Consider the following 27,370-nt stretch of genomic DNA (forward strand, 5'->3'; position numbering starts at 1 on the left):
ATTTATTCATAAAATTGGGAATAACTTTGTCTATAAAACCCCAAAATTAATGTCATCATAGATTTATGAGATTGATATCATCAAACTGGTATAAAATTGAACGAGAAATATGCAAACTAGCTATTGTAGCAAATAGACGGAAGAGCCTTCAAATATAATCAAGGGTGATTTTTTTTTTCTTGAAAACATTAATTTAAATTTGTTTGAGTTAAATTTTTATCAAAACCTTAGGAAAGTAAAATATATGTAGGTTTTTGAATTATAGGGAGCTAATTTAAACATTAAGCAAATCATAAAGATTTTTTTGATATTCAATCCTTAATACAAACATATAAGTTGAGTTTTATTATTAGTAGTAAATTTTTCATTGGTATTATTAAATTAAAATAAAAATTTTAAATAACTAATTAAAAACATGTTATATGACTATTTTTAAATTTTATAAACTAAGAAGAGTAAAACTAATAATTATTAATCTAAACAAAATTATTTGATATAATAAAAAAGAAAACTAATTCTCAAAGATATTCTTATTTAAGAAAGCTCCTAAAAGGTTATCATTTAAAAAATAATTCTTTCAGAGAGAACTTGATTATTGTTGTGTAACATTAGATTTGAATTTGAAATCATAACGAGTATAGATATTTTAAAATCCGTCACTAACTTATCATTTATACATTAATTTGAAAAAAATCAAATTCGATCAAAGTAGATTTTTTTATTCCATTAAAGGCGAGACATGTATCTAAGATTGCCAATTTTTAGTCATGTTTATTTTATGTTTAATTCATAGAAACTAATTTTTTTTTTATTTTTCATACTGATAAAATTTTACTTTAACCAAAGAAGATGCGATCGAATAGAAAAAGAGAAATAATTACTTCTCATTTTATTAGCCACGTTGATGTACCAAACTAAAGAGAAAGAAAATGTTTTGATTTGAATGCTCCATCCTTCTGTTTATGAATTTCTTAAGCAATTTGCTTACAGGAACATAGAAAGATAGAGGCCATACAAATCAACATGCTAAGCTCACTTCCTTCATTTTCAGTAACATCTTATTGTGCCATTAATTTGTGTGTTGGTAAAGATTCTATTCATAAGAAAATGATAATGGTTAAAGAAGAGTCAATGCTTTTGATTGATCCTTGAGTGGCTTCAGAAACGGTCTTCAATTTCACCCTCAAAAAACAGTGCCATGTCAATTGCAATTTTTAACGGTGGAAGCATGGTACAATCAAACATTGCAAATGGCTACAAGATCACTTCTAAGGACCAATAGAAACTCTTCCATGACCATGAGACAAACATAATAGCTGGGGTGGCACGCCCCAAAGCATGCACAATCCTATTGAATCATTGGGACAAAGAGGCAGAATAGTATATTGCTTAAGCAATGCTTCATTGTCCCTTGCTTTTTCTTTCTTTTTTTTTTAATTTTATTTTCTCCCTAGCTAATATTCTCTATAGTAAATCTCTTGAGTTTGTCGTAATTTATAAATATTAGGGTAATCATGATGTTTCCTTGGCCTTTGTTTTCTAATTATTTTGTTGTTTTTGCAATCAATTAAGTTTTAAATGATTTGGGGTCCTAATAAAATACAATTACATCGAGCCATCCAACAAAAGTGAAAGAGACCCAAAAAAAGATAAAAGAGAGAAAAAGAAGGGGAAATAAAAAAGAAACAAAGATTTGTCTATGTGCTTTCTTTTGAATGAGGAATGATTAAGTGCAATTAACCTACAAAGTTATGGGCATGTTGGCTGTCTGACATGCACATCTTATGGGCCCATGTTAGTCCTATACTTTCACCAATGCTCTAAGCTTGTTTATTGCTGTTCAATACTTCAATTATTTCAAGTAATTAATAATAGTAGACAGACAATACCAGGTAAATACAAGATCTTTTCCACACAGCTGTTATATAAATTTTCCAAGTTTCTTGTTTTGTTTCAAGCACTCAATTTAAGAAAATATTGATATTAAATCTTTAAAACATTTATTATATTTATAATTCTCAGTAAAATAAATAATTTTTTGGTAAAAATTTATAACTTTTAAATTTTAAGAGCTGACAGTAATGAAAGTATTTAACTTTATAAGGCTTTGAGTTTGAGTATTATATATGTATAGAAAAATAAATTATAATAGTTTCATTATTATTAAAAAAAAATAGTTCAAATGTAATATTACATGAAAGTGGTGGTAGCAGATTAAAACAGAAATTAAATTCATCTTGTAATGTTAACTGCAGAATTTTTATAACATAAAAATTATATAAATTTTACTTATTTTAAAGTACATTAAGTAAAATTTCCCTGTAAAATTGAATAAAACTAAATAATGTACATATTTTATAACTAAAAATAAAACAAAAAATACAATATTTTTTAAAAATTAAACAACTATTTATATTTTTTTTCTTTTCACTTTCTTTTTCGTTCTCAATGCATGCAATGTTAGACCCTTTTTTGTTTCTTTTTTTTTTTCTCATTCTTTTTTATTGTCCTCATTTTTTTTTATCTAACACCAACATTAGCAACATCTTGTTCAGCTTTATTTTGTGGATTAGGAGAACAGCTCCAATTAGTATAGAAACCTTGATCAACTATTTTCCTAATTACTTCAACCTTCATTAAGAACCTTCTATCCAATAAGTTGTACATTGTAGTAATTGAATACCTTAGTAACAAACATTCTATTGGATAGACTTGAGGTCTTCTTGACACTTTACTTCCAAAAATCATGTATTTGATCACTAAATGGGATAGGCTTAATTTGTTCCCATGCTTAAGATGATACATGAGAACCATACAACTTTTATATATCTGGTTGAAAGAACCAAGTCTTGATCCAATAATATGAGATGCAAATATGTGAATGAAATCGCTGCAAAGGTTTGGCTTGTTGGTCTCATGTTTTAACTTTCATCTTTAAACCAAAAAATATCAACCTTTTTCTTTATTGTATTGAACTATTCCCACCAACCCTTTTCGATGTATATATCTAGGCATCCACAACCTTACAACATTCAATAAATCAATTACATGCTATTTTAAGTACAACCGTGTCAATCTTAGCTATAGCATTGAATAATTTTGTCATCTTAGGATAAACACAAACTTTTTATTTGGGTTTATGAGAGTTGTATAAAATCCCTACACCAGATTAAAAAAACACGTGTGATATATTAATAACAATCCACTAGAAACTTAACATACACAAGCATTAAGTTTATCCTTCCTTTTAAACCAAGCCTTACATTAAATTCGAATGTGTCTAATAATCTATTCATAAATATAAAGATCTCATTGATTTATATATGCCTTTTCTTTTCTGTGCTGCTATTTTCCAATTCTTTGATGGTTAACATGAAAGATAAAATAAGACCAATAAATCTAAGATATATATTAAGTTATCAAATTATGTAAACAATTAATAAATAAATGGCAATAAAAAGAAGGGTCAAATTCGATGAGTTGACTTAAATAACATGATATGTGTTGTGGATTGAACTTTAAAAATTTAAACTTGATCTTCATTTACTTTAATTCAGAATTTGACTACCCGATGTAGACTGACCTGTTTTGAGTTAGGCGAGCTCACTTGCCCAATATTTTTTTTTACAATTATTTGGAATCTTATTTATTTAAATTACTTTTTTATATTTAAATATATAAAAATAAACCAAAGTATTACATGATAAAAGGCATATGTGATGAGATCTATGAAGTTAATAGAAGAAGATGATAATAGTTAATTATAATAAAAAAGTAATTACTAATCCACAACCTGGGCCAATAAGTTGGACTGATCCAAATTAATAATTCCAATCCAAAAACTTTTTTTGTTTTCGGGTCGGCAATTCTAAATAACCCAATTGAGACGCAGACTAATCCAATAGGCCCGATTATTATCAAATTATTATGGTAACAATTCATCTTTCTTGTTTGATTTTTTTTCTTTTTTTATCTTTCTTTTACTATATTTAACTTCTTTCTTTTTCATTAGAATTGCTTTTAAAGTGCTAATTAGGAAAAAAAAAAAAGATAAAAAAACTTATTTCTTGTAAAAAGTTTGTTATACATGAAAGTGAAATATTTATTTTTAATTTTATTATGCTTAAGGACTATTAAATTTAACGTACATGTTTGATTTTTTTTTATTACGTATTATGATATTTTTAATTGTAAGTGTTGTTGAGTTTTTTTTTTTTTTTTAATTTATGAATATTTGAAGAAGAAAAAGATTACTCAGAATAGCGTTTCGTAGAAGTGAAAGAGACAGAGACACCACACAGTAGTCTATGGAGATGTAATCAGTCTTTTAGAAACAATACAGGTCAATCAATGAAAATATTATTTGAAGGTTCAAACATTCTATACACTTGAATCGAAATTATACATGTTTAAATTAAATAATATTTCTTAATGTTATATAAAAAATTAATTAGTTTTCTTAAATTAATATAAAAGATTGTATTATATGTTTCTAAATTTAAAAACTTATTTATTATATGTTACTTTTTATTTATTTTTAAATTATTTTAGCATTAAAAATTTTAAAAAGCAAAATATATTTTTGTTCCAAACAGATTAGTTCGAATCAATTCATTAGTATCAATTTATAGTCGATATGGTCACATTAATTTTATTAGGTCTTTTGAGTTAGTAACCTGATCATATTCTAATTCAATCAATCGAATAGGTTGGTCCATTTTAATTTTTAAAATTATGTAGATAATGATGAATATTTTTTATTAAAATTACAAGAGTTTTGAGGAAGAAAATATTATCTTATTTGAACGTGAGAAATGAAATTTGAAAAAAAATTATCAAAAACTAATATTTACCTTACATTGGGGAATCCTTGATTCTTTTCATTAAATCATTTTCAATTTTTGACAAAAACTTAACTGCAACGAACGTTTTAAAACCAATTTTCATTGAACCAAACGCGACCTAAGCCTTCTCCATGATTCCCCTCAAAACTTATCAACGTTCTTGTTCCTCTTCCTTCTTCTTCTCCGTTTGCAAAACTTATCAACATTCTCTGTCTCTGCCATTTCCCTCTAACTCTTCTCTCACCCTCACACCTCCACTCTCTGTGTCTCCCAATCTTCTCAGGGTTTCAAAAATTGGAGTGCCACTTTGCAGAAGCGAAGAACATGAACAAAAACACAAGGGGCTTTCACCACAAGTTCATGACTTGTCGCCAAATGGAGCAGTGTACCAGAAAACACTGCAATTGGTTGAGTGTTCCATGCTTGCTGCACTCACTGGTTTGGTCTATTTCTTGAGCAATTCTCTTGCCATTGAGGTTTGTTAATGTGATATCAAAATTGGGTTTTTGTTTGTGTTTGAAGTTTTGTTAATGATGTAGAATAATGGGTATGTGTTTTTCTGGTTGAACTTTGGTTGGTTCTCATAAAAATTGAATCTTTGTATATGTATAAGGTTTGGTTACGAAAGTTCAGAAATGAGTGTGATTTTTTGGGGGCTTGGAATTTTGTTAGTTCTTACAGAAATTGATTAGCTGATGCCGCTCTTGTTCCTAGTTATGCTGATAGAGTAGAGGAGTTCTTATCAGTTTTTAGATGTTTATTGCTATTTTTAGCTCACTTTTTGGCTTTCTTTTCTGATTGCAGAATTATTTTAGTTGTTTCTTCTCATTGCCAATAGTGATATCCTCAATGAGATGGGGTGTTGAGGCTGGAAGGAAAACTCTGGTTAGACTTGTTTGCTTGTTGCTTTCTAAAATGTGACAGATAATTCTTGAATTGTTATTGAATTAGGCCTAATTTGGATTAACTTCTCAATAAATACTTCTATGAGACAAAATAAAGAAGTAAAATAAACCAAACTTCTCCCGAAAGTTAAAATCAACTTTTGCTCTTTTATTTTTTAGAGGCTCTTTTATAACTTCTCTCAAACACAACATGCATAAGTTCTTTTCAACTTACTGGAGAAGTTTGATTCATTTTAACTCCTTATTTTCTTCTCCTATAAGTACTTCTTTAGAAGTTTACCCTAATTGGGCCTTATTGTACTATTTGATATTTAATGTTGTAGTTTTGTTCTTGGTGTAGGTGGCAACAACTATACTTTTGCTTGTCTTGTCTGGTCCATTTAAAGCTCTAACCTATCTGGTGAGCTTGCTTTTAACTTTATCAACTAACTGAACTAGGCAATAAGACTCTCAACTCGGCCTTTGTGTTTTTCTTCCTGTTGCCTGTTATTTTGTTTTCAAAAGAACATAAATGTAGTTTAGTGGGACAAATTGTCATTTTATGAGACGAGTATTTTTATATCTTAGGAGGAGAAAAGTTGCTTACGAAGTAGTGCGGGTATACAGTTAATATAACATAGCATTCCTGTAAATGTGGTGTTAAGTTGTTATGTACCAATATAAAGTGTATTCCGAGCTGAACATCTCACCTGGGTTATATTTTCTCCCTCTAGAGATGGTAATAGCCAATAAAGAGGTTTACTGTACCTTAAACATAACATGACAATTTTTTGCATATGGATTAAAAACCTGTATACCATGGGCCATTTCTGTAAGAATTGTAGCATGATCATTGAACAATTTAATCTTGTTGGATTACTGATCTGCTTTTCACAAATATTTTATGCTGGGTTCTTTATAGTTTGCATACTGTAGTGAAACACCTATAAATTACTTAATTTGTTAATATTTCTTTCATGCAGCTTAAGCATGGTATAGTTGGTTTCACAATGGGTGCTTTGTGGAGGTAAAGTATTTTACAATCGTGCACAAATCTATGTTCTTTTAAACTTCGCTTAGTGGCAAACTTTGTAATGGAATTAGTTGCATTTAGATTGCTGCTCTGGTAGTATAATTTTGTAGATCATTGATCATGGTATTTATCTTTCAATTTAAGTTAACGTGTATTGGCTTTTCACCACACTTTTATTGAAATTCTTAAATTTGAATTTTGTAGTATAACATTGAATCTTCTGATGACAAACAGATGCTATTGTTTTAAAGTGGGCAAAAAGCAATTTATAGTTGCTTTTGTATGTTGCTTTGGTTGGATCAGATGTTGTTTGATTTCTTATATTATACTCGCTGTGTTAGGTGGCAAGATGATAGAACTGGACAATTATAGAAGTAAAATAGACAACTGCATTTGATATATTCTTTTTATCAGTATTAGTGAATTTACTATACGCTGATCAAGATAAGCTCAGATAGGAAAATACAGATAGCCCAGGCAATTTCCTCACCTTCAGTCACACATTTTAGAATTAACTGAATTCTTTACCTCCAATCTTTTCCCCTGTCACATTGGCAGTTAGTTATCTGGAGCCACCATATTTCCCTTGCTGCTCTGCGGCTCAGATCCCCGATCTCTCCAAAATCTTTTCCTTATATATACCTTAGACAATGGTGGGGGCCTATCACAAGACTGAAATGTTTCTAATAAGCATGACAACTGTGAACCATTAGTCCCTTTTTGTGTTGAAAATGAAATAAGTTAAATAATGCTATAACTACTTCGCTGTCTTCTTTTTGCAGGTTGGAAGCGAGTTGGAACCTGTCAATTTTCTTGTGCACAATTGTAATGTTTGTCACCTTTTGCTTCAAAAATCTTATACTCTCTATTTAAAGTTATTATTTTTGCTTCTTCTTTTACTCATGATAAAATCTTAATAATGTTTGCAGGTACGATCACTAGGTGCGGTTGGCTTTGTCTTGATTTCATCTTTTTTGATAAGGGAAAATATACTTGCTTTGGTAATCAAATCTGCAATTCTCTCCTAATTCTTTTTATCATCTTATACCGCAGCCACTGACGTGTGTTGTTCTCTTCCTCTTGTTTTGTTTGAAACGTGGCTCATAGATCACCATTAACATTCATGCTTCTCTCACGTTTGTCCTCGCTGCCTCTGGTGTTAATGCTATTCCTTCAATGAATGCGATATATACCCTTTTTGGCATTTTGGTATGTCACTATTCTCTGACAGGATCTTTGTATTGACTTGTTTCTCGAGTCTATAAACTCTGATGTGGTTTTTGCTTTCAGGTTTTGCTTAATAGTGGATGTTTCATGTTCTTGCTCCACCTGTTGTATTCCGTTTTCCTTACTAGAATGGGAATGAAGTCTTCACTTAGATTGCCAAGATGGCTGGAGAGGGCCATCTGATACCATAAAATGTGTTCAAGTTGTCTCAATATTTTCAATTGAGAAGTTATTCTTCTCTATTGGAGTTTGGGAAGGGATAGATGGCTGAGGTTGTATATTATTTACAATGGCATAACAATTTGACATACTACAGATAAAAGGATGAATACTTATGCAAATGTTCATATCACCATCTTCTTAAAACTTTTCAACTTTTATTTTATTATTCAATTCTTGAGATGTAGTTTTAGGTTCTGAGTGGAATGCAGTTATTATCTTGTCCATATGAAAATAAAATAAAACACAACCAAAAAGCTAAATTATGAACATAATAGAAATCAAATTTCCGACTAATTTTATGTCAGGTAGGATACTTTAACAATAAACATTCATTTTACTTTATAAAATATGACATTCGCTTTAGTTTTTTCTGTATACAAAACGATGATAAAAAATTTTATGAAAGATTAAAATGAGTGTTCTTTAAAAACAATGAAAACAAAAAATGAGATTTTTATAAAGTTGATGGCTAAAATAATTGACTCTTATAATTAGAGAAATTAAAATAAATTTATATTTAATCAATAGTTTAATATTTATAGAGATCGAATGACGGGAAATTCTTAACAAAAGTTTTTGTAAGGTAGATTAACTTTTAAATTTTTATAAAAAATAAAATTAATATGTAATTTATTATATTATTTTATTTTAATAGATATTATATTTTTAAAATATGATGATTCCTGTTATGCTATCATATCTTATCATCATAATTTAAATTCTTATACTAAGGAGGGTAATGAGTTAGGAAATATAAGAATAAGATAATTTTTTTATTACATTGTTATTCATGCTTTATACTTTTAAATATTTTATAAAAACAAATTAATTTTTAAAATATTATTTTAATATTTTTACTAAAAAATATTTTAAAATAAAAGTATAATTTAAAAAATATTTGTAAAAAAATATTTTTAATATTTTTAATTTTTTGTTCTAATTATATTTTATTACCTACAAAATTTTAATCCTAAAAATTTGAACAAAATTATTATAATTTATATCAAAATTTATTATATATATATATATAAAGTAAAAAAATTAAATAAAATAGTTTTTAAAAATTGTATTAAATTTGATAAAAGATTAATATTGTCATTTAAATGTAATTTATACTTTATTTATCTTAAACATAAAATTAAATGACATAATATTATTTATTTTACTATTCTAATGTACATCAAATACATGATAGAATAAAAGCTTACCATTTTTTATTATATCTTATTTTTATCTATTTATTTATTTTATTATTTTTTCTCTTATCATTTTTACCAAACAGTTCTCATGTAAATATTAAATTTTGGATAATATATTTAAAAAGATAAATACTAATAATATATTTTTTAACATATTTTAAATTATTGATTAAAATTTATTAAAAATTACACAAATATAAAAAAATATTAAATTAGGAGTGAAAAAAGTAAAACTCACATAATTTTGTATTTTTTAATAAATTTTAATTAATAACAAAAAGTGTGTCAAAAAGAATATGTTACATATTGTGTTGTTACCATTTCTCTACCTGTAATTATTTAAAATTTAATATACATCATTATAAAAATAATATAATAATTAAATTCATTCATCTTACATTATATAAAAATTTATTAAATTCTTATATTCTTCTATTGCCTAAGATGTTACTATTATTCAATTATAACTATTTTACGACAAATACATTAATTACTGAAGCTTTCTCTCTTCGTTATTAATTAATCCAAGTGTCGAATCTAAAATAATAATTTTTTCAAAAGTAAACTGAATTTTTTAATTTTTAAAATTTTTAATTCTAAAATACCAAAATGAATAAAAGCTTATATATATGAAATATGTAACACCTTAATTTAATTTTCAAGTAATAAATTCGTAAAATAAGGGTAATAAAATTTTCATTTAAATAAAAAGATTTTCTCGTAGAGTTTCACAAACAGTTCAAAACAATAAAAGATTACAATTTATATCAAAGACTGCTACATGAATAATTTAGTTACATCATTTTTTTAAAATACAATCTATGCCCTATAGCAGTTCATCTTTCTTTCACTAAGTCTAGTGATGATCATCTTGGTTACTTGAAAAATAAATGTAAAAGTAAGTACTCTACACTATCCAACACACACAAACATAAAGATTCACCTCAAATACTACACATTTACTAACATATTTAAATTATGCATTCACAAAACAAGCATCTCAATCTAAGTCACAATCATCATTCATCATTTATTCAAATTTAAAACACAACCGGTACACTCATTGCACCAACATTCACATGTGCGCTTACCGCACCTAGCCACATTCATTGTAGCAATGTGATCATAGTTTCACACCATGAATGGTCGTCGGTTACTCCTGCCTCACGGATACCGCGTGAGCAGTCACGGGTCACTCAACAAAGATAATGATCAGAGGTCTAATCAAGAGGAGAGTGTGTGACCCATGGTGCACCCACGCTCACTGTTGATGTAACCACCACTCTCTCTTTCCCAAGGTATTTCTACTGTCCTCATCTTCCACACCTCCAGTGTATCATTGAACCATTCACAGCATCATTACAACAGCATTTAACATGCCTCATTCACACACATTTTAACCACACATATTACTCATCTACAACACACAGCACAATTATCCATAATTATTAACATTACATGGCACATAAGCCCATATTCATTCGCACACACGCCACAAGTGCCCACATTCATTCTCACACACAACACACATGTCTATTTATATTCATTTCCATCCATTTACATCATTAAGGGACACACAAATACACTTATTCATCTATATTGAGCTCAATCATTCCACTCATCACATTCAACACCAATTCTTTATAAAAATTCACTCAAATCACTTTCAAATCATCACAATTATATCCACCACACATTATCTATCTCAATTACATTACAAAACATAGAAATTATACAGGTTTTAAGCAAAATGAGATACGGTAGAGTCTCCCTTACCTCAAATAAAGACCCACGCACTAAAACAACAAGGTAGGCGCTCCCACACATAAACTTTGACCTAATTACATATGAGAACCCCATGAGAACCCAATGAGAACTGAGAAAATAGTGAGTGAAACGAGAAATCATAAACCCTAACCATGGAAACTCACCTCCAAGCGTTCCCAACACAAATCTAACCTTCAATCTAGCTCACGAATAACTTTGGAGATAATTTAATCGGTGGAATAGGATTTAGGAGTAAGAGAATCAAAGAAATCTCGAAGGAAAAGTGAGAAATGAAGCTTCCCCAAACCCTAACCCATTTAAATCATTTTATGGTTGCGACACTTTAGCTACAGCGACACCCTCTCTCGCTACAGCGAAAAACTTAGACAAAACTATACTTAAGTTTCTGCAAAATCTCGCTACAGTATGACTACACTCAAAAATGTACCTCAAACTGTAGTTTTGTCGCTACAGCAAGGAACCTCTCGCTACAGTGACAAGGCAACAGTTTCATCATCTTCTCCCAGTGCCTTCTCGCTATAGCGAGAACGACACAGTTTCCATGCCTCATGTTTAGGGCCCTCTCGCTACAGCGAGAATGCTCTGCAGCAACATCCATACTTAACATATACACACACACACATATATATATATATATATATTCAATCTATCCAGTCCAGTCAATCCAATCCATTCACTTCATACATATATGTGAATATATAATAAATACACAACACATCAAAGTCTATGTAAACACTTATATTAATAAACAAGTTATATTACAAAATTTAGAGCGTTACAAAATATGTATTTATAAATTGTTATTATTTAACTTTTCATTTTAAATTTTTAATTTGTATATGATATTTTATGTTATTCTAAAATTTGCTTAACTTAATTTTTAATAATTTTATATTATTTTATTGTTTCTAAATTGTTGTTTCATATTTTAAAAAGTTAATTCTGACAAAAATTGATTAGTTCATACTGTTTTATTCTACTCATTATTGTTAATCGAGCAGATTCTGTCAGTATGTTGGGCCATTGTTGTCCAATGTAACATTCGGGTGAAGTGGTTTACAGGTATGCAAGTCACAAGTTTTTGCGGGTGGGTTTGAACGACTATGGTGTATTGGGCTAGGACAATTTTAAGCCCAATTAAAATTTAACATAACTTTTTGTTGAGTCAGATTTGACGACTGAATCTAGGAAATATATTTCAAATTATTCATTACAATAAGTAATTATTGAAGAAAAATAAAATGGGCCTTGACCAAATCCTATACATGGACCAATAAAAGAAAAAGAGTCAGAACCTAAGAATTCTCAAAATCTAAGTTGACAAGCATCCTTAATCAAGCTTCAAAACAGAAACACTAGCACCCAAACTTCATTTACCTGACATAAATAGCAAAAAATTGATAAATTAATTTAATTTGATAATTCATTTACCTTTACGTATTTATTTTTAAGAATATAATTTCTGAAATTAATGCCAATTAAGTTGATATTTACTTTGACTTAGGTCCGTGAACATTGACTTTGACTTTTATGAATTGGTTTATGGTGTGTAGTGTTTGTAGGATACTTTTGTAAGGAATAGTTTAATCGTAGTCAGATCCATCAAATTATAGGTTAAGTGTAATAAACGTAGCTAAAAAATTGTAGATGAGTCACTTTAGGAGTAACGCGTTAACAACTATGATGGAGATGAAAATATGTAGACACAAGCGTTCAGAATTTGTGGTTCTACTATTTGTAGCTGATTCTCTCTATTTGTAGTTCCACTTTGGATTACTTTAAATTCAGTTCCCATACGCAAATAACCATGCCAAATCCACATACTAATCCATATATTAAAAAAATAAAAAATATGCAGAAAGACAGATAAAATTAATAGTTGTAGTTGCTGAATTGAAAAACTACAGTTTCCACAAATAGATTTCCTAGTCTAAAACTAAACCAATATATAATTACAAGTTCCATGTTAGTCAAATTTGTCAAATAAAGCAAAATTAGTACTGAGCAAAGCCTTGCCAGTATTTTTCTTGAGTTCCAAGCTGAAAAATCACAAGATTAAAAGACTAAGCAAGACATGGGAAAGGAAGTATGTGCAAACAAAATGCTAGTTTTATAAATTGAAATTTGACAGTTTGGAACAACAGCACAGGTATGACTTAGAAACGGGCATGCATACCTAGAGGAAATCTTGGGTACATTCAAGCTTCCTTCCTAGTTATCCTGCAATTGAACAAAAGGCAAGACATTAAGTATCAAAGGTCATTATTCTTGGATGATATAAAAGTACAAACCATAGTAAAACTAGCCAAGGACAAGTTGTCATTTACTATTCCAAATATACAAGTTCAACAAAAAACATGGACTGGTGTATTAATTTAACCAAATAATCCATACACTATGCCATAAAAAACCAATTTTCTATATGCATTTAACAGAATAAATTAGACTTTCAGAGAGTAGAAATGAATTGAAGGGGGCAACAAATGCCAAATTTCACATCAAGCACACTAATATAATGCTAGTAATTTACCTGAAACAATATATTCCCAGGGCATTTGTAATTTCATGAATTACAGAAGTGGCGAAGTGTAAGTAGAGTGCCACTGTTTATAAAAACAAAATCATCCAGAAAGAGAATAGAATTAATAATATACAGCTCAAGTGTTAACCAAAAACAAAATTTTAACTCAAAAGTACAGGAATGGCCAATGCATTAATTTCTCAAGTTCAAAATATTTGTGAATAGTAGTTTCCTAGTTAGATGAGTTGCTTCGTACTACAAGCAGTGGTCATAAGTCATAAATCAGATCCAACAACAGCAACCAAAACTTATCTCACTAGGTGAGATAAATCAGATCCAACATCTGATACAAAAGTAATTCACCAAATAAAAGCATAGCAGCAAAATATTGGTGTATGCTAGATATTTGTGCTCACTGACAACTCTTGGTAATTTTAATGAATGTTGGATCCGTTCAAAAAGCTTGTTGAATTTGTCAATGCTTTCAAGAATGCAAAATGCAGTTATTTTTTGTGGGAAAAGAATATGAACACATTCAAGGATAATTAATAAATTTGTTATATAAAGTTTCCTTAGCCAATTTATGGTTCTCAGGATGCAAGTTGAGGGGTTTATTTACTAGTTTGTACTGGTTAGATACTTTGCCCTCTTTGTTCAGATTACTGTGCAAAGGGGTTACCTTCAGGACATTTATCATTTTCTATTGTACTTGTTTCTTCTCTTTCTAATAATATTTTGCTTTTCTAGCAAAAACAAAAAGATAGTTGTACCTGCAAATGCACAGTAACCAAGAAGAACTAGTCTCTCATCTACTAAAGGAACCCTGCAAAAATATATAAAAGAATTTTGTGAGAAGAAACAGATGAACATGAACAGCATCTCAACAAAATTCAGAAAGCAAAGACACAGTACATACCCATCATTCAGCCTTGATGCAAGTACATTAGCAATGGCCAATGGGAGATACACGAGGGACTGTACAATATAAATAACGGTTACATCATCTTAGTGTAATTAAAACTTGGACAAATAATCACATAAATGAAATTAGCTAGAGTAATAAATATGTTCTATTTGGGCCTACATGCATAACAACTAAAGACAAGGTGATGATCTTAAAATTTACGCAACATGATGAGCCTCTCAAGGTAACGTGCCTCAGCCTCCAATTCATGCATAGTACAGAAGAGCGTAGAGGGGGCACAATAGTAGAATGGAAATGCAGGGAAGTGTAGTGTAGGATCTTGTTATGCAAGGAAAAGGTGGCACTAACAGAGAGGACACTCGACAGTGCAGAATTGGTGTCATGAAAGGGAACATGAATATGAAGGGAATGAAGGGCCTAAGGGACATGGGATCACTTGGTTAATTTGGGTGTTGTAGCCATATGGCAGGGATAGCATCTTTCTTCTCTGAAATTCAGCCTTCCTGTCCTAATTCACATACTATTTCTACTTGGGGCTTGTTCCTTGTGGACTTTCCATCTAATTTTGAAAATATTTATATTTTGTCACTATAATTGGTGTAGGTAACACATATAAATGAAAGTGAAGCTTGCTGAAACTGTAGAGAACTTTTGGCAATATCATCAAATTCAGTCTTTATAGTTTTATAATGAAGGACAACAGCCAAATATGAAAATAAAAGCATCTCAGAATGTAAAATCTAAGTAGAACAGTTCAATACCATGCACATTCCAGTTTTTAAACCCTTTGGTTCATCACATAAGTGAGCCAAAATCATCCTCCCCTGCAAAATTAAGCTTCCCTCATTAAAAATCATAATATATGAAGTTATATTCGTATGCAAAAGGCAAGATATATAATCTTCAGAAGAGTTACTAAGAAACCCCACCAAGAGGAACAGAACCTACCACAAGAATAGTGGGAAGAACTTTTATTTCAAAATATGCATATGTAGTTGAATTTACGAACAAAGTTACTAAGGCTATTTGCATAATCAAAAACACTTCTAATTACTCATCTCATTTATTCAATTAAGTTTTAAAAAGTTTGATTTGAGTTTGACAACTTCCTGCGTATATCAAATTTTCACAAACCAGGCAGCCAATGCAAGATTTCACATCATATAAGATCTTGAGCTCCAACTACCGGCAGAATTTGCCTTTAGAGAACACATTTTCAATTTGACACAAATTTTGCAAAAACGTACTAGCAAAAACATCATAAGAAATAATATATGTATAAATATTAGTCATGGCAATGAAAAACATATTATAACAATTTACAGTTCAATACTTTTCATAATAATAATAATAAAAAAAAGCAATTAAATTAGCATTTTGAGGACTGAACTAAATATAATGTTACGAATGTAGATAGCATACAGTAAGAGGAATATCTAACCCCCCAAATAATGTGACCATTAAAATCAGTTTTTACAAAGTCAAATAAGCAGGTAAAGTAGACATGAATAAAAATTGAAATCAAGTAATACACCTTCCACTATGGAATTTGCAATCCCAAAACAAACCAAGACAAGTTATATGCTCAGATACTAGACAACAGATAACCAAGAAAGGTTCTATAACAGACAGAAAGAACATGAATTTTGTTTTTCCAAAGAACCCATTTCTTTCAAATTCGCAATCTGCTAGCAACAATCAATTCCCCAAATCTAACCCAAAGAAGCTCTAAGACTCACTCAAAAACAAAAAAGCATATAAATTACAAAGTCAACATAGTTATTGATAAGGAAAACAAAAATGGCTTCTGAAAACCAGATTGTGCATGAGTTGATAAGGCCCTAAACCAAATTAATTAACATTGCAATTTGACAGCTATCTAGTCCAATGCAAATTGGTTCATCCTCAAAAGAGTCCTTACCAAGAATAGTTACACTAATGGATGGCAACAAGTTAAAATAAGCAATAACAACAACAACCACAAAGCTTTATCCCACTAAATGAAATCAATTATATGAATCACACAACACTATTAAACTCAGTCAAAAATTAAATTTTCAAAAATATTATTAATCAAAAGATCTCTTTTAACAACATTCTCTAAGGGTCTTCTAGGTCTCTCAAAAACTTTAAAGGAAATTAAGAGGAAGCTCTCCATTAAAAAGAAAAAGGCCACAATTTTTCAAATTTAAAACATGACCGTCTTACCACAAGATATCCAAATATAAGTCCAGTTCCTATAACAATTAAATGTGGATATCTCGCTATGATGTCTGATGGTGACAAATAATCCCTGCATAAAAATCACACAAGTGCTTATATGAACGAAAGAATAATAGAATGTAAAAAAATAGTGCATCTTGAGTTAAGTTATACCACATAAGCACTCCTCCGACAAGAATAACAAATGGGTAAAGCTGCCCAAGAAAAAGCACACATCAACAAAGCAACCAGATTTTAGAGAAAGAATTTTCAATATGAAAAAAGTATTACCATTGCCAATGCAAGTGGCATGCTTCCATTTCTTGCCTTCACAACCTTGTAAACATTGCAAACACTGTATGGACAAAAGATAATGTTGACCATCAAATAAATTAAGGATAACGGGCTATAGAAACATAAGGATCATTTTGTACTTAACTATCATAAACTCTTGGTTTCTATCATAGATGAAGAGATTTAATTGAGATTTCAGGTTTAGGTAAGGAAGGAGAAAAAGAATAGACTCAAAATAATATGATATTAAATTGATATGGGGTAATATGATGTGATACAAAATATAAAGCACTTGCCCCTTATTTATACTCATATTATACTCTAATCTTAATTTTAAAAAAGGAAACAAATCCAGAAATATAATGAAATATGGAAGCCTCTCCTAAGAATTTATCTAAGAGTCTAAATTATTCTAAGATAATATAAAAATATTAATCTATTATGAAACGTTGTCAATCCCATACAACAGTGCAAAGCGGCAAACACCAAAAATACAATTGCAGGACAGATGATAGCAAAATGACCACTATTTTGAAGATTTGACATACACTTATTGTAGATTATGCTACACACACATAAGTCATGATTCATCGACACCAAGTTTCACACTTGAATACTTACACTACTTAATAACTTTTCATAGAATGAGAAATTAATCAATCCAACCGTTGGTTTGAAGGTTCTTATCAAATAGATCTATTTTAAAAAATTTCATACAAAAACCGTTGACATCAAGCTGAAATTATTTTTTCAGATAAGGTATAATATACTAATATAGAGTGCAAGGGGTACTTCAACCCATATATATTAAAACTTCAATAACCTGATAACTTATGCATAATAACTCCCCTAGACCTCTTTACAAAAAAAGAATACACAGACTAACTTTGATACCATGTTGAAATTATAGGGTTTAGGTAAGGAAAAAAATAGGGTGAATAGAGATTCAAAATATCAGAACATTATGATTTATTATAATGTGATACAAAATCTGAAGTACTAGTCCCCATCTATGTAAGAACTAGTATTCAAAATCCTAATCAAATCAAATAAGGAAACAAATCAACAAATACAATGAAATCAAGAAACCACTCCTACAAGATCATCTAAGAAACTTAAAAATATCCTAGCATATTATGAGTTAGGATTCTAATAATTTGGATCTACAGTTGCAGTCCTTCAATGCTATGAGTATAACTAGTAACAAGAAAACAACCAAATGGTATAGTTCAACTTAAAAGAAAATATCTGAGTTAGAAAAGAACACACAAAGTTTATGCCAATGGCTAGCTAGAGAAAATTTAAACACACAAAGTTTATGCCAATGGCTAGCTAGAGAAAATTTAACTAACAGTTTTAGCTATACATACTTGCAAGTGACAGTTGGCGTAACACCAAAAGCTATCATTAAAATCAATACAGCTTGGAATGTTGGGATTCCTGAAATCCAGAAAGAAAACTAAGTCAAGCAGTAATTTATAAGAAGAGAATATTGACTCTAAAAACCAATAATTTTTAAGTTGAGCTCTACTACACTGCCCAAAGGTCATTTAGCTCAGTTCATACTGAACAAGCAATGGAACCTGCCTTGATTGTTTATGTTATTTGGACTACACAACCTTAACTTTATTCGTCCAAGTTTATCAGACAAGTGAAGTACACAAGAATGAATATATAAGATTGTGATCAGTTTGATATTTGTTTTTATTTTTAAATTGATATGTTTTTTAATTGCTTTTTGTTTTCACTCTGCTTCTTGATTTTGCAAAAGTGGAGAACACAATATTTTGTTGTTTTCACCATTTCCTTTGCAAATTCTTTAAAGTAGGAAACAGTGAAAACAAGGAGGCACTTTTGTAAGTAGTAGTAAAACAGTGTCAACTGAAAATGAAAATAAAACCAGATGCACCCATGTAGTCATAAGTATTAATAAACGTGGTAAGATCTTTTCGGTATCTGTTGGTTTCTACCAACAATATGATCTTAGTGATTGCATGGATTCTCACTAGTTAAGAAGAAATGAAAAGATACACAAAAAATAAATATAAATTGAGGAGTTCAAAATAAAGGGATATACACTAATAAGAGAAGAAAAATTTGGCTATCCAGACCAGACATTGAAGTAAAGAACATACTGCAGTACATATAGCAAAGAATTTGAGAGGAAAAAACTGGCATTCCAGACATTGAAGTTAAGAACATATTCTACATAGCTGAAGACTAGAAAATTAGATAAAAATATATACATCCAAACAGTTCTAAAGATCTAATCGAGCCATACAGATGATTTCCCCACTTATGGGTAAGTTAACTCCAATTAGATATGTCCCTGTTGTATATTTTTACCCAAATCTGAAGCTCATATAACACACTATCAAGCATCTTGACCAACAAGAACATCAGGGTATCCAGTGAGCATGCAAAATTAATAGTTGGACTGAAAATGAAGGCATATTGATGTAAATCTAATATTTTTTCATGTAAAAAGAAATAATCAAATGTACAAAAGGTTGTCTCCAAATGCATGAAAAAACTTCTGAAAAGGAAATACCAAAAATACTTCTTAGTAGTAGTATGAAACTTAGAAAAGTATAATAATTATCACATATAGCATTGAAGAATAGAGACATTTCTTTTTGGTCCAAAACTTAGAAAGAATATAATGAACGAGTCATACCCCCCATAAAAGGAATCCAATTTAAAAATGGCACGGACTTCTCAAATTGCTGAGCCCACCACTCAGCACCTGTACAATAATATTAAAAATAATAACATAAATAACATGCATCAGATTTTAAACTTTGTAGCTGTGAGTGTATGTATAAACACAAGGAAAGTCCGTACCCACAATGGCAGTGAAAAAGTGACAGGCGTATATTAGCATAAGACCCTCTGTAGGTCCATTTACAACAGGCAGTATTAGAGTATTGGTGAAATAGCTGCATCCAAAACAATATTCAAAAGAAAATCAATATTCCTAGTCTGTGTAACAGTGTGTATGAAATATAGTATTAAAATATATAATCATGCCAAATTGCCAATGGTATGGTTTTACAAAAGGAAAGATGTTGGCTTCAGATTAAGAGATATTCCATAAAAATACAACAGTATAAACAGGAGAACATATAATCATTTTCCAGAGTCAATGCAAAATTTATTTTTACTGACTATTACAATTCATTTAGAACTTAGAGCCATTTTTTATTTGATAGAGGGGGAAGCAAAAACTAATTTTTATGTTCAGCACAGACTGCAATGTATAGTACTGTACGACTTTCTATTAAAGCTTAAAAAAACAGTTTAAGAAAAGGAAAAAAAAAATAAAATAAATATATATATATATATATATATGTAATATAACACGTCTTCTGACTATCATGTATTAATTTAACATGATAACTTACTGCTCCCAGGTTGCACCATAAAATGTAATTGCTGATATTAACCACCACCAGAAAGTACTTCTTCCACACATGGCTGTGCTCCCAAAAGCCAATGCTTCAAACTGAAAAGAAGCTCTCAAAGATGATCATCTATATTTTCTTTCAACAATTTAAAAATAATGTCCAAAGTTAAAAGAGACATACTGTACAAGCAAGTGCATCACACCCTGCACACACAGTTGAAAATATCTTCGTTAATAATATGCTTAATGAAAAGCAATATAATGAACAGCATAGTGCAGGAAAATTACCATGATCAAAGAGCTCCCCCAATGGGCTTGAAGAATTTGTTCGTCTAGCTTGCTTCCCATCAACAGCATCAAATGTCTAGCGTGCACAAACACATACAAGAAAACAACAACCAAAATAATTACAGCAAAATATGGAAACTTAGGCATCATGTAGTAAACTTCTTCCATGGATAAAATATAAGAGTCTGGCTAAGTTGTCAGGCAAAAACTGCATGTGGAACAACAAAACCTGCTAGGGTATAAATAATCGCAAAGGCATTGTGGAAAAGATAAAAATGTTCAAATATAGATTCCTTTTTTCTGAGAATTCCTCTGGAATAAGAAACAGAAGGTCAAATGTAATTGTAAACATGCTTCAGACTCACTTCAAGAATTTCGATAATGTCAAACAATCATAAATATAAAACTAAAAGGCTTCAATCATTATAAATCCAGGCATAAGCATTTGACAAATTCTGGAATTCAAATCATTTAGATTCATTGTGAAACAACACCACAGCCATGATATCCGAGATTCAATAGAGCAAATATGGTGTGCTTGGAATGAGATCAAGATTCAAGGCAAATGATAGCATAAGTAAAACTTATTAGGCTGTTTGCCATCAAGACAGGAAAACAGGGCTATGCAACATAAAGATAGAAGTCAAAATGAAAATGAAGTAAACAAGTATTTCAGTTTGAGAATATAATCAAACCTGGTATAAAAATAGAAGTAGGCCATGAGCAAAATGAACCCATCTTGGAGGAGCTGAGTCCAATTGAGGTGAGTATATCTGAAAAATCAATAAATAAAGAAATTTATGCATAATGTGTCTAGGAATTTCACCACAGCCATTCACACTATATCCATATTCCCCTCATAGTAGTCAATCTTGAATAGCAGCGCGGAGCAGCCAACCTCATAAATGCTATAGCAGGGATAGCAGTAACAAGATGATAGTTATTCTGAAGTTTTAATACACACATATACATCCAAAAAATACAAAATTATTACACAAATTTAAAACAAAACAAAAAAGAAAAACTCAAATCAGAGAAGGAAATAAATAACAAAGAAGGATGCAGGAGCAATCATCGCTTCTACTTTAAGTTTTGAAATTTGAAACAGAACAGAGTAAGAGAATCAAAACAGAGAAGGAAATATAAAAAACAAATGTTTAGTCACTGGAAAACATGCAGATTTGCTGGAAAGTTCGCCAGAGATGTAGAAAATGACAGAAAAATATTTGGGTAACGTTGGAAGCTTTGTTAAACTAAAAGAAGACAACCGGAGATGTAGAAGAAGATAACCGAAGAACGTCTATGTCATGTAAGAAGCCTCATCAGAGATGAAGGCCACCAAAGGCAGTGGAATCATAGAGAATAAAGATGAAATGAGAGGAGAGCTGAGAGATGAAATGAAAAACTTAGGGCCGCAAAAGAGAGAGGGAAAAGATATCAGAAAACAAAAAACAAGAGGGAGACGAAATCCCAAGATTGTCACTCTTAAAAGTCACCCAACATTCAGAAACAAAGGGAAAGTTCAAAATTTCTGCAAGAATAAAACGGCGGCAGCAACAGTAGCGATTTCCGCCATTTATGGCTGCAATCCGCGGCACGACAGACACTCCTCTGAACCACAACGCTATTTGGGTCTCCATTGCGGTGCTGTGCGCTCTGCTCCACCGCAATAGAGGCCTCTATGGCCGCTATTGACTATTATGATTCCCCTTCACTAACCATGTAAAGAACAGTTCCAGAAAGAAAGTATCAATAGAGTGAAATTAACCAACAATCTTATAAACGCTTCATATACTTGTTTAAATAATTGCAAATTGCTTTCTTTAATTTCACGAAAATGAGAGATAAAGTGATGCATTGGAATGATAACTGTTATGACTTGAACTTTAAGAAGTATAAATACTAAAGGACTTCGGTTCCACTTACATAACCAAGCAATGCAGACACTAGTAAGAACATAAATCCTGTAAGAGTTATCTGTAACCAAACAATTTATGAATCATCAGTGCCAAGGTTATAGTTTTTTATAACAGTAACAATCACAGATGACACTACAATAAGAAAGGAGGCAAAGGTGTACCATGTTTGGACTGCAAAGATTCGCCAAATGCCAAGAGGTGGTGATAAATAAAAAGCAAAAGGGACAAGTTACTTAGTCAGAACTCAAAATAAAGTTGTAGAAAAAATAAACCAAAGTATTGCCAAAGAGTAAATGATCTGGCAGGTAATACTCTAATGATGGCTGTATAAAGCATTTTTAAGTCATTAAAGGAACACTAGCAATGCAAATAAACCAGCCATTCATTTATAAACCAAGATCTATATTACTAATATAGGAAAAGATTGTGTAGTCCTAAGGCTATAGTGAACATTGTGCATGTCCATTAAAAGTTCAAACTGATAATGATAGTATCAAGTAACAGCAACAATAATAGTAATAACATAATATTTACAAGAGAAAATTTTCCATGGTTAGAATAATAACACTCAATCTGCCCAAATTCATTATATGATTTATAATCCTTGAAGTGGAAAGATATTTATATTTTTATCAAATAAGTAAGTCAAAACAACGAAAGAACTTTAGTTCCAAATGATAAAAGTACTCACGGCATCCATAGGGGGAAAAAATTAACAAAGCGAGTCCAAAACGGCTGTAGAACATATTTGGCCAGATAGGAATGATCTACTCCACTATATTTGTATCTATGAAGAGCTGCAACACCATGAGCCCCAATATAACCCATTCTCTCTATGATAAAACTCTGAAATATGCTTCAAGGACTAGTTAAGCCTCAGCACAACCTGCTGAACTTTGAACAAGAACAAGACCAAATAAATAAAGGAATTAGCCACATGACCAGTTGAAAAAAAATAAAAATCAGATTGAACTTCAAGATAAAAAAACCAACTTGAACAAATTCAAAAGGGAATTCACAATGCAAATTAATTAACTGACAAGAAATGGCCAGAGCTGTAAATGTATTTTACAGTGAAAGGATACATTTTTCTAAGCGGCGTCCAAATCAAACACACTAATTGATCTGAAGTTATGAAGAAGAAAACAATCTTTTTACATAAAAGCATGAAAATGGAAAACAAACAAGCACCCATGAAGGAAGCAGAAAAAGGGAAAATTGAACTGTACTTAAAAGCTATATTTGAAACAAAGAGGGAATCAAAGGACATAAATGGTAATAATCAATCAAGTTAATAAACCACTGTTTCCAATTTTTATTTCAGGCATGCCTTTAGTGTTCAGAGCTTACTGATAACTGGGAGAAAAACAGAACAAGAAGAAGAAGCAAGGCTTCTAAAAAAAACAAAAACAAGTTGTCAGTCATTTGGACTAGTAAAAGTAACCAGCTAATATGGTCATTGTTTTATTTGTTTTTAATAAGAATGCTAAGCTCGATTAGTTAATCTATGTGGAAAATTAACACAAAACGGTCAATATTTTGCAGTTATCCTCATTTTTTAGGTGCCCTTTCTACGGTGGGGCATGCACGTTTTAACGCCTCACATGGTCTCATCTTACAGTTTAAAACCTACTAGTGCCTTAAGGCTGCTTTTCACCTTTGACTATTAGTAGAAAGCATTGTTTAAACAGAGTTCAGTTCACCTTAGAAATTAAAAAACTTCGACACAATTAAGAGTCAATCACCAGTATAATCAAACAACCTGATTAAAAATAAGATGTTATTCATTTTCTTTGTACCAAATCCTATTTTTGTGGTTGAATACGACAAATAATCAAACTTCTGAAATTATTTTCCTACACAAATCACTAGCAGAACCCAATCAATCTATCACAGACATAAGTTTCAGCTATTACTGAAAGTCTCTTAAGTGAAAACACACATTCATAGACTTGCAACATCAGTTTTAAGCTTAAACCCCTGAAACCAAATAAAAACCACAACCTCCGAAAACAAATCAACATTAGAAGGAGCCCTTAAGTACTTTAATTACTTAAATTAAACCATCGTAAGAGATTATCAAAAGTACAAATTATACTTGTAAGTTATACCAATTCAAATCACCCCGTGGTATACACCAAACTGGTCAATATCTATAAAAAAATAAGTGTTATACATTACTGAATTCAAGGTTTGTGCCGGGGCCTGTCTATTAACACACATAAACATCTATAAATCACAGCAAGTATTTCAGTTGCGTCTCACCAACCAAGTAAAATAAAATTGATGTTCCTGTCCACAAATAAGCACTGAACGCAATATTTCGTAACTGACAGCTGAAAAATGCAGAAGACAAATCAACGGAAAAAGCCAGTTCACTGGAAAGAATAATAAAAATTGGAATCTTTCAACTCACTGATCCTCTCTTTAATTCAAAAGCACAAAAACCTATCAACTTGAGTTTAAAACAACGCCAAAAAGAATACTCCAGAATATTGATTTCCATTGATCTAAACAGCAACAATCCATCCAATCTTTATAAAAAAACACAAATACAAAGTAGAATGCTTATAGCATAGCATCCGCACAACACAAATATAGGTCATGAACCAGAGGATCCATGCCAAAACCTCAAATTTGAAGCTAGAGCTAGAAACCCAATTGTGCTATAACCTCGCATAAAATGAAACTTCAATCAACACGTGCACAGCACCTCTGAATACAAACACACAAAATTGCACACGAGAATTTTATCATTCCCACTGCGGAAAGACCACTCAAAAACCAAACACAAACACTTTAAAGGGTAAGATCAAAAAGGAAACTTTGCTACAAAAATGCAACCGGATCCGGAAAGTAAAAGCATATAATGATGCGCTTTTGGAGGAAAAAAAAAGGGAATATTTGTAAATAAAAACAAAAGTTCAATCTCAATATTAACAAATAATTTGTTGAAGCATAATAGCATGGAGGGAAGCTTCAAATGTGGAATGAAGAAATGGGAAATGCAAAGGAAAATGAAAGGGGTGAAATGAAAACTGACCAGAGAAAGCGAGGGAGGGAAAAGGGAATGGAAGCACTTCTCCTAAGCAAATGGAATGAATCATTGAAATATAAAGCGTCTTCCTATGTTTGGAGTCATCGCATATTTTTTTCCAAACAACCCTTTCAGCACGTTTAAGTTTTTATTTTCATCGTTTTTTTGTTATTTACAATTTAGATACAAGATCGAAAATAACTAGGAAGTGTTAACATTCAATCTTTAAGATTCATTTTTAGCACATCAAAATCATATTTTTATTAAAAATATGTATTATATTTTAAATATTTTTATAATTAATATAACATTATATATAAAACTTTATATTACTATATTTTTATTTAAAATTATAAATTTTAATATATTGATATTATTAAATGTTATAATTTTTCATTAAACCAGATAATTTTTATCCGATGAAATATTGTAAGAAATGACACAAATAAAAAATAATATTTTATTAAAATTAATTGCTAACTTATTTATTTATTCTTTATTAATATATCTTTTTATTTTTACACTGTTTAAATAATATAAATATTTTAAATAAATAAAACAATATTAGTGAAATATTAACAATTAATTTTGTCTTAAATAGCTATATTCATAGATAAATATAAATAATTTTTCTCTAAACATATAAATAAGAACAACAAAAATATATAACTAACGTTATTAATTCATTGAATTCTTTGATATTTTAGGATTTACAATAAAAAAATTTGTCATAAATAAGATTTTATTATATGTTTGTATACAAATAAAATAATTTAATAAATTATATAAAAATAAAATGAATTGTACATTAATATTAAACGTTGTATTTATTAAATAAACACGACATATTGTTTATTTAATAAAAAATAATATATTAAATGTTAATAGTTCAATTAAACTTTATATTACTTGACTATAGTATATTTATTAGATAATTGATTTTTTTATTAAAATGTTACTATTTTATTGTTTGATACTAATTTTTAATACAAATCTAATTTATCTCGTGAATATATCATAGTTAATTAATATAATATTTTCAGATAAATTATTATTTTATATTAGTAAAAAAATTTACTTTTTTATATAGTTAATAAATTAATATATTATAATCATTTACTTTGTTTAGTAATATTTTATAAAAAATATTATTATTTTAAAGTTTAATCTTTTGAAAACTTGTCCTTATAGCATGCATACATGAACCTATGCAAAAGAAACAGAGGCCTAAGAAATTACAAGATTTTACAAAATTTCACACACACAATTAAGATAAACATTTAAATTAGTATAGAAAATAAAAAGCATGTATTCATTGTAACTTTAATCAGTACATAGAAAAACATAAATCATCCGTGATGAGACATATAATGCACGATGTTCTAAGTTTTCAAAATAAATAGTCATTAAGTTTTATTTATTATTTTAAACATATCATACATGTGGTTCAAATTTTCTTAAGGATTTCTCATATACCAATTAATCAATATTCCAATGGCATCCACCACTACTACTACTACATCAAAATTCAATAACATATTATTGGAAAACTAATATCTTTGGAAGGGCTTATAAATACGT

At 29.9% G+C, this 27,370-nt stretch overlaps 2 protein-coding genes across 6 annotated transcripts; one reads left to right on the plus strand and one right to left on the minus strand.

Moving 5' to 3' along the window:
- Window positions 1-4,235: 4,235 nt before the first annotated feature.
- LOC113869400 lies at window positions 4,236-8,392 on the plus strand. The gene is made up of 8 exons (XM_027505705.1): window positions 4,236-5,320; window positions 5,649-5,729; window positions 6,090-6,149; window positions 6,712-6,755; window positions 7,544-7,586; window positions 7,691-7,762; window positions 7,869-7,970; window positions 8,052-8,392. Exons 1-8 carry the CDS (start codon window positions 4,976-4,978, stop codon window positions 8,169-8,171), a joined length of 867 nt encoding a protein of 288 aa, XP_027361506.1. The 5' UTR covers window positions 4,236-4,975; the 3' UTR covers window positions 8,172-8,392.
- A 4,692-nt stretch (window positions 8,393-13,084) lies between these two features.
- LOC113868883 (choline/ethanolaminephosphotransferase 1-like) lies at window positions 13,085-25,888 on the minus strand. 5 transcript variants are annotated; one of them, XM_027504850.1, is made up of 22 exons: window positions 25,795-25,885; window positions 25,201-25,210; window positions 24,103-24,143; window positions 23,444-23,641; window positions 22,914-22,923; window positions 22,760-22,810; window positions 21,529-21,606; window positions 20,834-20,909; window positions 20,727-20,749; window positions 20,544-20,644; window positions 19,984-20,078; window positions 19,817-19,885; window positions 18,510-18,579; window positions 17,137-17,200; window positions 17,020-17,060; window positions 16,852-16,936; window positions 15,405-15,467; window positions 14,635-14,693; window positions 14,489-14,541; window positions 13,728-13,800; window positions 13,374-13,417; window positions 13,085-13,236 (listed from the first exon to the last, which is right to left on the minus strand). In XM_027504850.1, exons 4-21 carry the CDS (start codon window positions 23,578-23,580, stop codon window positions 13,396-13,398), a joined length of 1,170 nt encoding a protein of 389 aa, XP_027360651.1. In that variant the 5' UTR covers window positions 23,581-23,641; window positions 24,103-24,143; window positions 25,201-25,210; window positions 25,795-25,885; the 3' UTR covers window positions 13,085-13,236; window positions 13,374-13,395. The 5 variants fall into 5 exon arrangements, with proteins under 5 accessions (XP_027360651.1, XP_027360652.1, XP_027360655.1 ...); XM_027504851.1 differs by having other exon boundaries at window positions 25,201-25,207; window positions 25,796-25,829; XM_027504854.1 differs by lacking the exon at window positions 23,444-23,641 and having other exon boundaries at window positions 25,795-25,812.
- Between the last annotated feature and the right edge of the window lie 1,482 nt (window positions 25,889-27,370).

Source organism: Abrus precatorius, unplaced genomic scaffold, assembly GCF_003935025.1.
Source record: "Abrus precatorius isolate BTA unplaced genomic scaffold, Abrus_2018 Scaffold6, whole genome shotgun sequence".
Lineage (NCBI taxonomy): Eukaryota > Viridiplantae > Streptophyta > Magnoliopsida > Fabales > Fabaceae > Abrus > Abrus precatorius.

Bases quoted from the DNA above. Each gene is read 5' to 3' on its own strand.
- LOC113869400 (XM_027505705.1), top strand. From the start codon at position 4,976: ATGATTCCCCTCAAAACTTATCAACGTTCTTGTTCCTCTTCCTTCTTC. The intron at 6,756-7,543 runs GTAAAGTATTTT...TTCTTTTTGCAG, and splicing joins ACAATGGGTGCTTTGTGGAG to GTTGGAAGCGAGTTGGAACC. The intron at 7,763-7,868 runs GTAATCAAATCT...CGTGGCTCATAG, and splicing joins GGGAAAATATACTTGCTTTG to ATCACCATTAACATTCATGC.
- LOC113868883 (XM_027504852.1), bottom strand. From the start codon at position 23,580: ATGGGTTATATTGGGGCTCATGGTGTTGCAGCTCTTCATAGATACAAA. The intron at 15,468-16,851 runs GTAAGACGGTCA...TTAATTTTGCAG, and splicing joins TTATATTTGGATATCTTGTG to GGGAGGATGATTTTGGCTCA. The intron at 14,542-14,634 runs GTATGTACTGTG...ATATTTTTGCAG, and splicing joins GCATCAAGGCTGAATGATGG to GGTTCCTTTAGTAGATGAGA.